The following is a 16366-nucleotide window of genomic DNA, read 5'->3' on the forward strand; positions in this document are numbered from 1 at the left end:
GTGCCCTTATACCCCCTAGCTAGTGCCCTTATACCCCCTAGCTAGTGCCCTGATACCCCTAGCTAGTGCCATGATACCCCCTAGCTAGTGCCATGATACCCCCTAGCTAGTGCCATGATACCCCTAGCTAGTGCCATGATACCCCCTAGCTAGTGCCATGATACCCCCTAGCTAGTGCCCTGATACCCCTAGCTAGTGCCATGATACCCCTAGCTAGTGCCCTGATACCCCTAGCTAGTGCCATGATACACCCTAGCTAGTGCCATGATACACCCTAGCTAGTGCCATGATACCCCTAGCTAGTGCCATGATACCCCCTAGCTAGTGCCCTGATACCCCCTAGCTAGTGCCCTGATACCCCCTAGCTAGTGCCCTTATACCCCTATCTAGTGCCCTTATACCCCCTATCTAGTGCCCTGATACCCCTATCTAGTGCCCTTATACCCCTATCTAGTGCCCTGATACCCCTATCTAGTGCCCTGATACCCCTATCTAGTGCCCTGATACCCCTATCTAGTGCCCTGATACCCCCTAGCTAGTGCCCTGATACCCCCTAGCTAGTGCCCTTATACCCCCTATCTAGTTCCCTGATATCCCCTATCTAGTGCCCTGATACCCCTAGCTAGTGCCCTGATACCCCTAGCTAGTGCCCTGATACCCCCTAGCTAGTGCCCTTATACCCCCTAGCTAGTGCCCTTATACCCCTAGCTAGTGCCCTGATACCCCCTAACTAGTGCCCTTATACCCCCTAGCTAGTGCCCTTATACCCCCTAGCTAGTGCCCTGATACCCCTAGCTAGTGCCCTGATACCCCTAACTAGTGCCCTTATACCCCTAGCTAGTGCCCTTATACCCCTAGCTAGTGCCCTTATACCCCCGAGCTAGTGCCCTGATACCCCGAGCTAGTGCCCTGATACCCCCTAGCTAGTGCCCTTATACCCCCTAGCTAGTGCCCTGATACCCCCTAACTAGTGCCCTTATACCCCTAGCTAGTGCCCTTATACCCCCTAGCTAGTGCCCTGATACCCCTAGCTAGTGCCCTGATACCCCCTAACTAGTGCCCTTATACCCCTAGCTAGTGCCCTTATACCCCCTAGCTAGTGCCCTTATACCCCCGAGCTAGTGCCCTGATACCCCCTAGCTAGTGCCCTGATACCCCCTAGCTAGTGCCCTTATACCCCTAGCTAGTGCCCTATACCCCCTAGCTAGTGCCCTTATACCCCTAGCTAGTGCCCTGATACCCCTAGCTAGTGCCCTTATACCCCCTAGCTAGTGCCCTGATACCCCTAGCTAGTGCCCTTATACCCCTAGCTAGTGCCCTTATACCCCCTAGCTAGTGCCCTTATACCCCCTAGCTAGTGCCCTTATACCCCTAGCTAGTGCCCTTATACCCCCTAGCTAGTGCCCTTATACCCCCTAGCTAGTGCCCTTATACCCCTAGCTAGTGCCCTTATACCCCTAGCTAGTGCCCTGATACCCCTAGCTAGTGCCATGATACCCCTAGCTAGTGCCATGATACCCCTAGCTAGTGCCATGATACCCCTAGCTAGTGCCCTGATACCCCTAGCTAGTGCCATGATACCCCTAGCTAGTGCCCTTATACCCCTATCTAGTGCCCTTATACCCCCTAGCTAGTGCCCTTATACCCCCTAGCTAGTGCCCTGATACCCCCTAGCTAGTGCCATGATACCCCTAGCTAGTGCCCTGATACCCCTAGCTAGTGCCATGATACCCCCTAGCTAGTGCCCTGATACCCCCTAGCTAGTGCCCTGATACCCCCTAGCTAGTGCCATGATACACCCTAGCTAGTGCCATGATACCCCTAGCTAGTGCCATGATACCCCTAGCTAGTGCCCTGATACCCCTAGCTAGTGCCCTGATACCCCTAGCTAGTGCCCTTATACCCCCTATCTAGTGCCCTTATACCCCTATCTAGTGCCCTTATACCCCCTAGCTAGTGCCCTGATACCCCCTATCTAGTGCCCTTATACCCCTATCTAGTGCCCTGATACCCCCTATCTAGTGCCCTGATACCCCTATCTAGTGCCCTGATACCCCCTAGCTAGTGCCCTGATACCCCTAGCTAGTGCCCTTATACCCCTAGCTAGTGCCCTTATACCCCTAGCTAGTGCCCTGATACCCCCTAGCTAGTGCCCTTATACCCCTATCTAGTGCCATGATACCCCTAGCTAGTGCCATGATACCCCTAGCTAGTGCCATGATACCCCTAGCTAGTGCCCTGATACCCCTAGCTAGTGCCATGATACCCCCTAGCTAGTGCCCTTATACCCCCTATCTAGTGCCATGATACCCCTAGCTAGTGCCCTTATACCCCTAGCTAGTGCCCTTATACCCCCTAGCTAATGCCCTTATACCCCCTAGCTAGTGCCATGATACCCCCTAGCTAGTGCCCTGATACCCCCTAGCTAGTGTCCTTATACCCCCTATCTAGTGCCCTGATACCCCCTATCTAGTGCCCTTATACCCCCCTAGCTAGTGCCCTGATACCCCTATCTAGTGCCCTTATACCCCCTATCTAGTGCCCTGATACCCCCTATCTAGTGCCCTGATACCCCCTAGCTAGTGCCCTTATACCCCCTATCTAGTGCCCTGATACCCCCTAGCTAGTGCCCTTATACCCCCTAGCTAGTGCCCTTATACCCCCTAGCTGGTGCCCTGATACCCCTAGCTGGTGCCCTGATACCCCCTAGCTAGTGCCCTGATACCCCTAGCTAGTGCCCTGATAACCCCCATCTAGTGCCCTTATACCCCCATCTAGTGCCCTTATACCCCCATCTAGTGCCCTTATACCCCTATCTAGTGCCCTGATACCCCCTAGCTGGTGCCCTGATAACCATATCAGACACAGAGGGTTTTTTGTTTTTTAAATCTTGCACAAAAACAATATAATCACAACGTTATTGAATTAGTGTTATTGAAACAATGTTATATTGACAGGACCTAAATGAGTCTATTGAATATCTGCTATTGACAGGAACTATATGAGTCTCTATTGAATAACTGATATTGACAGGACTCATCTTAGTGTGGCACAAGAGCAGGACAACATGTCTAGATTCTGATCCTGGTCTGAGCAGGACAACATGTCTAGATTCTGATCCTGGTCTGAGCAGGACAACATGTCTAGATTCTGATCCTGGTCTGAGCAGGACAACATGTCTAGATTCTGATCCTGGTCTGTATCTGAGCAGGACAACATGTCTAGATTCTGATCCTGGTCTGAGCAGGACAACATGTCTAGATTCTGATCCTGGTCTGTATCTGAGCAGGACAACATGTCTAAATTCTGATCCTGGTTCTGATCCTGGTCTGTATCTGAGCAGGACAACATGTCTAGATTCTGATCCTGGTCTGAGCAGGACAACATGTCTAGATTCTGATCCTGGTCTGTATCTGAGCTGGTAATTAGGATATCTGACCAGTTTTCTCTTTCTCTCTCCAGACACCAGTAATGGTAACTTCAACCTGAAGGCCCTGACAGGCAGCTCTGGTTACAAGTTTGGTTGCCTGGCTAAGATAGTCAACTACATGAAGGTAAGGTGGACACACACATTACACACACACATTACACACACACATTACACACACACACTACACATTACACACACACACACACACACACACACACACACACACACACACACACACACACACACACACACACACACACACACACACACACACACACACACACACACACACACACACACACACACACACACACACACACACACACACACACACACACACACACACACACACACACACACAATATGTGGATGATTCCATCTCCATGACGTTTGTGTCATTTAGCAGATAGTCACTCTGGACAAGAGTGACTAACAGTAGTGACTAACAGTAGTGACTAACAGTAGTGACTAACAGTAGTGACTAACAGTAGTGACTAACAGTAGTGAGTGTTAGTTATCCTACTTTCAAATCCCCACTGTAGTAGTGACTAACAGTAGTGACTAACGGTAGTGAGTGTTAGTTATCCTACTGTCAAATCCCCACTGTAGTAGTGACTAACAGTAGTGAGTGTTAGTTATCCTACTTTCAAATCCCCACTGTAGTAGTGACTAACAGTAGTGACTAACAGTAGTGACTAACAGTAGTGACTAACAGTAGTGAGTGTTAGTTATCCTACTGTCAAATCCCCACTGTAGTAGTGACTAACAGTAGTGACTAACAGTAGTGACTAACAGTAGTGACTAACAGTAGTGAGTACGTACTGGTGGAACCCACAAGCCTGGTGTTGCTAGAGTCACGCTCTACCAACTGAGCTACACAGGACCACACATGTTAGTTATCCTACTGTCAAATCACCACTGTAGTAATGACATGTTGTCTAGAGAGGTGGTTCACTGTAGTAATGACATGTTGTCTAGAGAGGTGGTTCACTGTAGTAATGACGTGTTGTCTAGAGAGGTGGTTCACTGTAGTAATGACGTGTTGTCAGAGAGGTGGTTCACTGTAGTAATGACATATTGTCTAGAGAGGTGGTTCACTGTAGTAATGACATGTTGTCAGAGAGGTGGTTCACTGTAGTAATGACATGTTGTCTAGAGAGGTGGTTCACTGTAGTAATGACATGTTGTCTAGAGAGGTGGTTCACTGTAGTAATGACATGTTGTCAGAGAGGTGGTTCACTGTAGTAATGACATGTTGTCAGAGAGGTGGTTCACTGTAGTAATGACATGTTGTCAGAGAGGTGGTTCACTGTAGTAATGACATGTTGTCAGAGAGGTGGTTCACTGTAGTAATGACATGTTGTCAGAGAGGTGGTTCACTGTAGTAATGACATGTTGTCTAGAGAGGTGGTTCACTGTAGTAATGACATGTTGTCAGAGAGGTGGTTCACTGTAGTAATGACATGTTGTCAGAGAGGTGGTTCACTGTAGTAATGACATGTTGTCAGAGAGGTGGTTCACTGTAGTAATGACATGTTGTCTAGAGAGGTGGTTCACTGTAGTAATGACATGTTGTCTAGAGAGGTGGTTCACTGTAGTAATGACATGTTGTCAGAGAGGTGGTTCACTGTAGTAATGACATGTTGTCAGAGAGGTGGTTCACTGTAGTAATGACATGTTGTCAGAGAGGTGGTTCACTGTAGTAATGACATGTTGTCTAGAGAGGTGGTTCACTGTAGTAATGACATGTTGTCTAGAGAGGTGGTTCACTGTAGTAATGACATGTTGTCAGAGAGGTGGTTCACTGTAGTAATGACATGTTGTCAGAGAGGTGGTTCACTGTAGTAATGACATGTTGTCTAGAGAGGTGGTTCACTGTAGTAATGACATGTTGTCTAGAGAGGTGGTTCACTGTAGTAATGACATGTTGTCTAGAGAGGTGGTTCACTGTAGTAATGACATGTTGTCTAGAGAGGTGGTTCACTGTAGTAATGACATGTTGTCAGAGAGGTGGTTCACTGTAGTAATGACATGTTGTCTAGAGAGGTGGTTCACTGTAGTAATGACATGTTGTCTAGAGAGGTGGTTCACTGTAGTAATGACATGTTGTCTAGAGAGGTGGTTCACTGTAGTAATGACATGTTGTCTAGAGAGGTGGTTCACTGTAGTAATGACATGTTGTCTAGAGAGGTGGTTCACTGTAGTAATGACATGTTGCCTAGAGAGGTGGTTCACTGTAGTAATGACATGTTGTCTAGAGAGGTGGTTCACTGTAGTAATGACCTGTTGTCAGAGAGGTGGTTCACTGTAGTAATGACATGTTGTCTAGAGAGGTGGTTCACTGTAGTAATGACATGTTGTCAGAGAGGTGGTTCACTGTAGTAATGACATGTTGTCAGAGAGGTGGTTCACTGTAGTAATGACATGTTGTCAGAGAGGTGGTTCACTGTAGTAATGACATGTTGTCAGAGAGGTGGTTCACTGTAGTAATGACATGTTGTCAGAGAGGTGGTTCACTGTAGTAATGACATGTTGTCTAGAGAGGTGGTTCACTGTAGTAATGACATGTTGTCTAGAGAGGTGGTTCACTGTAGTAATGACATGTTGTCTAGAGAGGTGGTTCACTGTAGTAATGACATGTTGTCTAGAGAGGTGGTTCACTGTAGTAATGACATGTTGTCAGAGAGGTGGTTCACTGTAGTAATGACATGTTGTCTAGAGAGGTGGTTCACTGTAGTAATGACATGTTGTCTAGAGAGATGGTTCACTGTAGTAATGACATGTTGTCTAGAGAGGTGGTTCACTGTAGTAATGACATGTTGTCTAGAGAGGTGGTTCACTGTAGTAATGACATGTTGTCTAGAGAGGTGGTTCACTGTAGTAATGACATGTTGCCTAGAGAGGTGGTTCACTGTAGTAATGACATGTTGTCTAGAGAGGTGGTTCACTGTAGTAATGACCTGTTGTCAGAGAGGTGGTTCACTGTAGTAATGACGTGTTGTCAGAGAGGTGGTGGTTCAGTGGTGTCCTGATTGGTGAGCTTCCTCCTTCCAACAGTCTGAGCTGTCATCTCAATTAAACCACTCCCCTTTTAACCCTCTGAACCCTCCGTCTGTCTCTTATTGGGTTTATTGTGATGTTAGTTCCTCCCTCTATTGTTTTGTTCTCCACTCTTTATGTTGGAAGTAAACAACAACAACAACAACAGACTTTTGTTAGTCAACATGTTTATGGTTCAGCTCTGGTACAGTAACTCTGACAGCCTGGGTGGTTTTTCACACCAGACTTTGACTCAAAACAATCTGCATAACGTTCACAGATTGTGTGTGTGTGTGTGTGTGTGTGTGTGTGTGTGTGTGTGTGTGTGTGTGTGTGTGTGTGTGTGTGTGTGTGTGTGTGTGTGTGTGTGTGTGTGTGCGCCAGTGTGTGTGCCTGTGTGTGTGCGCCTGTGTGTGTGCCTGTGTGTGTGCCTGTGTGTGTGTGCCTGTGTGTGTGTGCCAATGTGTGTGTGCCAGTGTGTGTGCACCTGTGGGTGTGCCAGTGTGCCTGTGTGTTTGTGTGTGTGCCTGTGTGTGTGTGTGTGTGTGTGCCTGTGTGTGTGCGCTCTGTCTTTTTCCCAATACTGAAGCTACCTCGTCTTGACCCAGTCGATGCAGACAAGCTGCCGTTACAAGCTGCCGTTACAAGCTGCCGTTACAAGCTGCCGTTACAAGCTGCCGTTACAAGCTGCCGTTACAAGCTGCCGTTAAACAATGTATCACGTGACCAACCAATGACGTCCTGGATTCTGAGTTCTGTTCTTCTCTGTCCGGCACTCCGCCTACTACACTGAATTAAAGGATGTTAGAAACTGTCCATCTGGCTGTTAGACCACACTAGCCCGGGCGGCATTCAGGTCCTAAATGCCATACTTGAAAATTCAACATTTTACTGGCGGCCTAGTTTGTCATATTTTCAAGCCCAAACTGAAAGCCTTGGCTAGCAGGTTAGCTTAATTTCTTACAATTGATCATGTTTTCCTTCCTGTTCCTCTGTGTTCCTTTCTGTTCTTCTGTGTTCCTTCCTGTTCCTCTGTGTTCCTTTCTGTTCTTCTGTGTTCCTTCCTGTTCCTTCCTGTTCCTCTGTGTTCCTTTCTGTTCTTCTGTGTTCCTTCCTGTTCCTCTGTGTTCCTCTGTGTTCCTTCCTGTTCCTCTGTGTTCCTTCCTGTTCCTCTGTGTTCCTTCCTGTTCCTCTGTGTTCCTCTGTGTTCCTTCCTGTTCCTCTGTGTTCCTTCCTGTTCCTCTGTGTTCCTTCCTGTTCCTCTGTGTTCCTTCCTGTTCCTCTGTGTTCCTTCCTGTTCCTCTGTTCCTTCCTGTTCCTCTGTGTTCCTCTGTGTCCCTTCCTGTTCCTCTGTGTCCCTTCCTGTTCCTCTGTGTCCCTTCCTGTTCCTCTGTGTCCCTTCCTGTTCCTCTGTTCCTTCCTGTTCCTCTGTGTTCCTTCCTGTTCTTCTGTGTTCCTCTGTGTCCCTTCCTGTTCCTCTGTGTTCCTTCCTGTTCCTCTGTGTTCCTTCCTGTTCCTGTATATTCCTTCCTGTTCCTCTGTGTTCCTTCCTGTTCCTCTGTGTTCCTTCCTGTTCCTGTATATTCCTTCCTGTTCCTCTATGTTCCTTCCTGTCCTCCAGACCAGACACCAGCGTGGTGATACTCACCACTTGACCGTGGAGGAGATTCTAGATGAGACCAAACTACTGGACATCGGCATGAAACAGAAACAATGGCTGATGACTGAGGTGTGTGTTGGTGCTTGACCTTTCACCTTTTCAATAAGATGGTGTGTGTTGGGGCGTTCACATGTTATCAGAGTTATCGGGAGGTGCGAGTGGGAAACGGAGTGTGTTGGTGCTTGACCTTTCACCTTTTCAATAGATGACGCCAAATCTGTTTTTTGACCATTGCAAACTTATCAATGTGAATAATGTAGATCGTTTGACAATATTATCAAGGTTAAGCTAACTAGCTTTTATTATTAGCAACGTTTAGCTAGCTGGAATCCTATTGGTTGAAGAATTGGTCCGATTTCAAAAGCATGTGAACAGTAACGTTTGAGTTCCCACCTCCCACAAGTACCTGCTGCCCCGAGAGTGAGAGAGAGAGATTAATGATTAATGATATGGATCAATTGTTAAATCTTTAAAACCACCTCCCCTCATATTTTCTAAAAACACCTCTCTCTCTTTTATTTACCTCCTTCCCACCCTTCTCTTCCTCGGGCCAAACAGACTAGTGTTTTGAGACCCATGTAAATAAAGTTGCAATAAATGTTTGACTCAGTCTCTGTCCCGTCCCCCAGGCGCTGGCCAGTAACCCTAAGATAGAGGTGAGGGATGGGAAATATGCCTTCAAGCCCAAATATCACCTGAAGGACAAGAAAGCCCTGCTCAGACTGTTGGATAAACATGACCAGCTGGGACTGGGAGGATTACTGCTAGATGATGTGGAGGAGGGGCTACCTAACTCAGCCAAGGCACTGAAGGTGTGTGTGTGTGTGTGTGTGTGTGTGTGTGTGTGTGTGTGTGTGTGTGTGTGTGTGTGTGTGTGTGTGTGTGTGTGTGTGTTAATGAGTCAGACATATTAACGGCCTCTGTTCCTCCCCAGGTTTTGGGAGACCAGATCATCTTTGTGACAAGACCAGACAAGAAGAAGATTCTGTTCTATAATGATAAACACTGCCAGTTTACAGTTGACGAAGGTGAGAGCGTTGGTGGAGTTTCTCTACCTTAATTACTTTTTGGGGCCCTACGTGGTAGATGAGTGGGAGCATTGGTATGGTGTCTTTTTGCTTAGTTCTCTGTAGAAGGTGAGCATATAATGTTAATTAGAACTAGAGTGTTGGTATGGTCTCTCCCTTAATTTAGTTTGCAGTGGTTGAAGATGAGAGCATGTTTCTCCTCATTAAATCTCTGTTGAAAAGCTGAGCATTGGTAGGGTTTCTCCCATGTCAGTCCAATGCAGAATGTGAAAGTGTTGGTACAATTTCTCCCTTAATTATCAGTTTGCAGTAGATTCAGATAAGAGCGTTGATAAGGTCTCTCTTCCTTATTTCAGTTAAAGGAGCTTTATTGACATTAAATACATTCTGTAAATATTGCCAAAGTAAAAAAAATATATATATACATATATATATATATAAATATATATATATATATATATATATGTTTTATAAGTCTAAAGAAGTAATGTCTAAAGTACAACTGCATAAAGCCACTCAGTTCTCTGTAGGTGTGAGCACTGGTCTGGTTTCTCTCCCTTTGCACTGGTCTGGTTTCTCTTTCACGTAATGACTTCAATGGCTCCACCCAGTGGTCAGATTTTTAAATTATTTTTTTACTATGACGTCATTTAGAAGTGTAGAACTTTCAGTTCATCAATACAGGATATTAACTGAGTTTATTTTGTTTTACTTGTATGTATTGATTTGTTTACTTGTATGTTTTGATTTGTTTACTTGTATGTATTGATTTGTTTACTTGTATGTATTGATTTGATTTGTTTACTTGTATGTTTTGATTTGTTTACTTGTATGTTTTGATTTGTTTACTTGTATGTTTTGATTTGTTTACTTGTATGTTTTGATTTTTAAAACCTTGTATGTATTGATTTGTTTACTTGTATGTATTGATTTGTTTACTTGTATGTTTTGATTTGTTTACTTGTATGTTTTGATTTGTTTACTTGTATGTTTTGATTTTTAAAACCTTGTATGTATTGATTTGTTTACTTGTATGTATTGATTTGTTTACTTGTATGTATTGATTTGTTTACTTGTATGTATTGATTTGTTTACTTGTATGTATTGATTTGTTTACTTGTATGTATTGATTTGTTTACTTGTATATATTGATTTGTTTACTTGTATGTATTGTGTACCTCATGTCAGCTTTTATCTGCCAAGTACGACCTACTTGTAGAAATGTAATAAACTACTACTGCTATTGTCCTACCTGAGCTAATGGTATCCTGTCTGTGTTTCCTGGTCTATCGTCCCAGAGTTCACCAAGCTGTGGAGGAGTATCCCAGTGGACTCTATGGATGAAGAGAAGATAGAGGACTATCTCAAGAGGCAGGGCATCTCCTCCATGCAGGAGACTGGACCCAAGAAAGTTGTGAGTTTCTCGCTCTGTCCCTACCTCTTTCTCTGCCTCTCCACATCTCTCTCCCTCTCCACATCTCTCTCCCTCTCCACATCTCTCCACATCTCCACATCTCTCTCCCTCTCCATATCTCTCTCCCTCTCCACATCTCTCTCCCTCTCCACATCTCTCTCCCTCTCCACATCTCTCTCCCTCTCCACATCTCTCCACATCTCTCTCCCTCTCCACATCTCTCTCTACCTCTTTTCTCTTTCTGTCTGTATTTCTGTCACAGGCCGGGGTAATTCCAGTCCTCGGGAGGCCTGATTGGTGTTACACTTTTGTCCCAGCTAACACACCTAACCCCAGTAATCAACTAATCATGATCTTCAGTTTAGAATGGAATTAGTTTAAATAAGTTCTGCTAGGGATTGGGGGACGCCAATCAAGACCCCCCCCGAGGACTGGAGTTGCCCCGGTCTGTCACATAGCTGGGACAATAAACCCAAAATGATCTTGACACCCAAACAGAACATAGACACTTGGATAATACAGACATTTGACACTTGGATAATAATGATAAGGATCCTTTACTAGAGGAAGGTGATGTTTGTCATGTGGTTAATAATGATAATGATCCTTTACTAGAGGAAGGTGATGTTTGTCATGTGGTTAATAATGATAATGATCCTTTACTAGAGGAAGGTGATGTTTGTCATGTGGTTAATAATGATCCTTTACTAGAGGAAGGTGATGTTTGTCATGTGGTTAATAATGATAATGATCCTTTACTAGAGGAAGGTGATGTTTGACATGTGGTTAATAATGATAAGGATCCTTTACTAGAGGAAGGTGATGTTTGTCATGTGGTTAATAATGATAATGATCCTTTACTAGAGGAAGGTGATGTTTGACATGTGGTTAATAATGATAATGATCCTTTACTAGAGGAAGGTGATGTTTGACATGTGGTTAATAATGATAAGGATCCTTTACTAGAGGAAGGTGATGTTTGTCATGTGGTTAATAATGATAATGATCCTTTACTAGAGGAAGGTGATGTTTGTCATGTGGTTAATAATGATAATGATCCTTTACTAGAGGAAGGTGATGTTTGTCATGTGGTTAATAATGATAATGATCCTTTACTAGAGGAAGGTGATGTTTGTCATGTGGTTAATAATGATCCTTTACTAGAGGAAGGTGATGTTTGTCATGTGGTTAATAATGATCCTTTACTAGAGGAAGGTGATGTTTGTCATGTGGTTAATAATGATCCTTTACTAGAGGAAGGTGATGTTTGTCATGTGGTTAATAATGATAAGGATCCTTTACTAGAGGAAGGTGATGTTTGTCATGTGGTTAATAATGATCCTTTACTAGAGGAAGGTGATGTTTGTCATGTGGTTAATAATGATAATGATCCTTTACTAGAGGAAGGTGATGTTTGTCATGTGGTTAATAATGATCCTTTACTAGAGGAAGGTGATGTTTGTCATGTGGTTAATAATGATAAGGATCCTTTACTAGAGGAAGGTGATGTTTGTCATGTGGTTAATAAGGATCCTTTACTAGAGGAAGGTGATGTTTGTCATGTGGTTAATAATGATCCTTTACTAGAGGAAGGTGATGTTTGACATGTGGTTAATAAGGATCCTTTACTAGAGGAAGGTGATGTTTGTCATGTGGTTAATAATGATCCTTTACTAGAGGAAGGTGATGTTTGACATGTGGTTAATAATGATAATGATCCTTTACTAGAGGAAGGTGATGTTTGTCATGTGGTTAATAATGATCCTTTACTAGAGGAAGGTGATGTTTGTCATGTGGTTAATAATGATAAGGATCCTTTACTAGAGGAAGGTGATGTTTGTCATGTGGTTAATAATGATCCTTTACTAGAGGAAGGTGATGTTTGTCATGTGGTTAATAATGATAATGATCCTTTACTAGAGGAAGGTGATGTTTGTCATGTGGTTAATAATGATCCTTTACTAGAGGAAGGTGATGTTTGACATGTGGTTAATAATGATAATGATCCTTTACTAGAGGAAGGTGATGTTTGTCATGTGGTTAATAATGATAAGGATCCTTTACTAGAGGAAGGTGATGTTTGACATGTGGTTAATAATGATAATGATCCTTTACTAGAGGAAGGTGATGTTTGTCATGTGGTTAATAATGATAATGATCCTTTACTAGAGGAAGGTGATGTTTGTCATGTGGTTAATAATGATCCTTTACTAGAGGAAGGTGATGTTTGTCATGTGGTTAATAATGATAAGGATCCTTTACTAGAGGAAGGTGATGTTTGACATGTGGTTAATAATGATAATGATCCTTTACTAGAGGAAGGTGATGTTTGTCATGTGGTTAATAATGATAATGATCCTTTACTAGAGGAAGGTGATGTTTGTCATGTGGTTAATAATGATCCTTTACTAGAGGAAGGTGATGTTTGTCATGTGGTTAATAATGATAATGATCCTTTACTAGAGGAAGGTGATGTTTGTCATGTGGTTAATAATGATCCTTTACTAGAGGAAGGTGATGTTTGTCATGTGGTTAATAATGATCCTTTACTAGAGGAAGGTGATGTTTGTCATGTGGTTAATAATGATAAGGATCCTTTACTAGAGGAAGGTGATGTTTGACATGTGGTTAATAATGATAATGATCCTTTACTAGAGGAAGGTGATGTTTGTCATGTGGTTAATAATGATAATGATCCTTTACTAGAGGAAGGTGATGTTTGTCATGTGGTTAATAATGATCCTTTACTAGAGGAAGGTGATGTTTGTCATGTGGTTAATAATGATAATGATCCTTTACTAGAGGAAGGTGATGTTTGTCATGTGGTTAATAATGATCCTTTACTAGAGGAAGGTGATGTTTGTCATGTGGTTAATAATGATCCTTTACTAGAGGAAGGTGATGTTTGTCATGTGGTTAATAATGATAATGATCCTTTACTAGAGGAAGGTGATGTTTGTCATGTGGTTAATAATGATCCTTTACTAGAGGAAGGTGATGTTTGTCATGTGGTTAATAATGATCCTTTACTAGAGGAAGGTGATGTTTGTCATGTGGTTAATAATGATAATGATCCTTTACTAGAGGAAGGTGATGTTTGTCATGTGGTTAATAATGATAATGATCCTTTACTAGAGGAAGGTGATGTTTGTCATGTGGTTAATAATGATCCTTTACTAGAGGAAGGTGATGTTTGTCATGTGGTTAATAATGATAATGATCCTTTACTAGAGGAAGGTGATGTTTGTCATGTGGTTAATAATGATCCTTTACTAGAGGAAGGTGATGTTTGTCATGTGGTTAATAATGATAATGATCCTTTACTAGAGGAAGGTGATGTTTGTCATGTGGTTAATAATGATAAGGATCCTTTACTAGAGGAAGGTGATGTTTGACATGTGGTTAATAATGATCCTTTACTAGAGGAAGGTGATGTTTGTCATGTGGTTAATAATGATAATGATCCTTTACTAGAGGAAGGTGATGTTTGTCATGTGGTTAATAATGATAATGATCCTTTACTAGAGGAAGGTGATGTTTGTCATGTGGTTAATAATGATCCTTTACTAGAGGAAGGTGATGTTTGTCATGTGGTTAATAATGATCCTTTACTAGAGGAAGGTGATGTTTGTCATGTGGTTAATAATGATAATGATCCTTTACTAGAGGAAGGTGATGTTTGTCATGTGGTTAATAATGATCCTTTACTAGAGGAAGGTGATGTTTGTCATGTGGTTAATAATGATAATGATCCTTTACTAGAGGAAGGTGATGTTTGTCATGTGGTTAATAATGATAAGGATCCTTTACTAGAGGAAGGTGATGTTTGTCATGTGGTTAATAATGATCCTTTACTAGAGGAAGGTGATGTTTGTCATGTGGTTAATAATGATCCTTTACTAGAGGAAGGTGATGTTTGACATGAAATAAGTTGTTTGATATGGGCTGTTTGTTAACAAGACAGTTGATCGCTACAACATTCAAAGTAGAAGTAGTAGGTTGAAGGGTCATTTAAAAGAGTAACTCTGGGGCACATTCATGTTATAAACGTGTTCTACTTATCGACATTGTGATCATTTAGTCAATTAATGGTGGTACGGATTTATGTCCACATCTCCTAGCTCTTATCACTCTCTTTATCTTTCGCTCCATGTTTCTCATAATGTATCTGTGATTGGTTGTTTCTACAATAACCCGGTCTGTGATTGGCTGTTTTGGTTGTGTTGCTACAGTTACCAATCAAGAGGAAGAAGCCAGGTGGACAGAAGAAGAGACGCTTCAAGACTCACAACGACCATCTGGCCGGAGTACTGGAGGACTACTCAGAGGGCGTACCCGCTAAGAAGTGATGTCACTTCCTGGTTATACCCCCCCCTCTTCCCTGGCCCAGTGGGAGAGGGGTGACCTGGGAGTTGTTGTTTTTGGGCGGAAATAAACTTTTTTTTATTTGTCTCACCAAAACTACAATGAAGATGAGAGGAGACAATGGCCCTGTCTCAAACGTGGGAACTTGCTTCCTTTTCTCCCCGACGATAAAGGAGAGAAGATGAGGAAAGGAAGCCATTTTGGAACGTTGAGACACAAGATGGCTGACTGATTGACTGAAGTGAAGTCCTTGCCAAACACACCAACCTAAAGAGGCGCTCGCTGTCCTTTTTGATAATACTGTACCAGTTTGGTTCGAAGCAGTAATACAAAATGGTGGACGGCTTTAGGGTAGCAAAAATGTCCAGTTAAATTTTCCCAAAAATCCCAGGTTTTCCAGAAATCCCAGTTGGAATATTCCTGTAATGGCAAATTCCCTGGAATCTGGTAACACTTCAAAGGGGATGTCTGGGGGAAACATAGGGGATTCTGGGAAAGTTACTGGATATGTGCAACCTTAGAAGGGGCTGTATGTGTAAATGTCTGGCACACGATGGACACTGTGTGTGTGTGTGATAGTGGAGAGAGGATGTGTGTGAAAGTGTTTTTTTTTTTTTTAATAATACCAGTCGTATTGTCTGCTGTAGTTGTTCCTTATATTAATTTACAACAGTGGTCACCAATGGCAACCTGGAGAAATACAGGTTGTGCAGGGTTTTTGCTCCAGACCTGCACAAACACTGCTGATTTAGCTAAACGACTCGTAGAATCTACCATGTTTACTCAGACAAACACTAGCCTGGTCCCAGGGTCTTTGTGCTGTCATTCCAAACGGCATGACAACGAGTCATAGCAGAGCTGAAATCAGGCTAGACAAACACCCCACTCCCATAGAAGCCCTTCAGCTAATAAACTGTCCCTTCAGTATATACTCAAAACTGTTCATCGAGACTTTGATTGATTGGGTGAATCGGTTGTGTTATAGTGCAAGGCTAGAACAAAAGCCTGATACACCCTGTATATCTCCACTTCCTGGATGGTTGGTGACCTCTGGTCTCGGAGCGTTCTTCATTACTGAGCATGTTACCCACAGTACCTTTCTCCTGAGGCCTCTCCTCTGACGCACAATAAAGTCCTAGAAAACACACTGTACTGTATCTCTCCACTTCCTGGTTGGCTGTACTGTATCTCTCCACTTCCTGGTTGGCTGTACTGTATCTCTCCACTTCCTGGTTGGCTGTACTGTGTCTTCCTGATAACACAGAGGCCTGGATTCAATCTGATGGTAGTTGACCGATGGAAAACACACTGTACTGTATCTCTCCACTTCCTGGTTGGCTGTACTGTATCTCTCCACTTCCTGGTTGGCTGTACTGTATCTCCACTTCCTGGTTGGCTGTACTGTAGCTCTCCACTTCTTGGTTGGCTGT

The 16366-nt window shown here is 43.2% G+C and overlaps 1 protein-coding gene across 2 annotated transcripts in view; it reads left to right on the top strand.

Moving 5' to 3' along the window:
• Positions 1-16083, top strand: part of LOC124018053 (general transcription factor IIE subunit 2-like) — a 29486-nt gene extending 13403 nt beyond the window's left edge. For both annotated transcript variants that reach the window (XM_046333317.1, XM_046333316.1), the window contains exons 3-8: positions 3463-3554; positions 8091-8198; positions 8759-8941; positions 9064-9157; positions 10456-10571; positions 14804-16083. In XM_046333317.1, the coding sequence (XP_046189273.1) occupies positions 3463-3554; positions 8091-8198; positions 8759-8941; positions 9064-9157; positions 10456-10571; positions 14804-14920 (710 nt within the window). In that variant the 3' untranslated portion in view covers positions 14921-16083. The remainder of the gene's footprint in view (positions 1-3462; positions 3555-8090; positions 8199-8758; positions 8942-9063; positions 9158-10455; positions 10572-14803) is intronic.
• Positions 16084-16366: the final 283 nt, after the last annotated feature.

The sequence above is a fragment of the Oncorhynchus gorbuscha genome, unplaced genomic scaffold (genome assembly GCF_021184085.1).
Source record: "Oncorhynchus gorbuscha isolate QuinsamMale2020 ecotype Even-year unplaced genomic scaffold, OgorEven_v1.0 Un_scaffold_383, whole genome shotgun sequence".
NCBI lineage: Eukaryota > Metazoa > Chordata > Actinopteri > Salmoniformes > Salmonidae > Oncorhynchus > Oncorhynchus gorbuscha.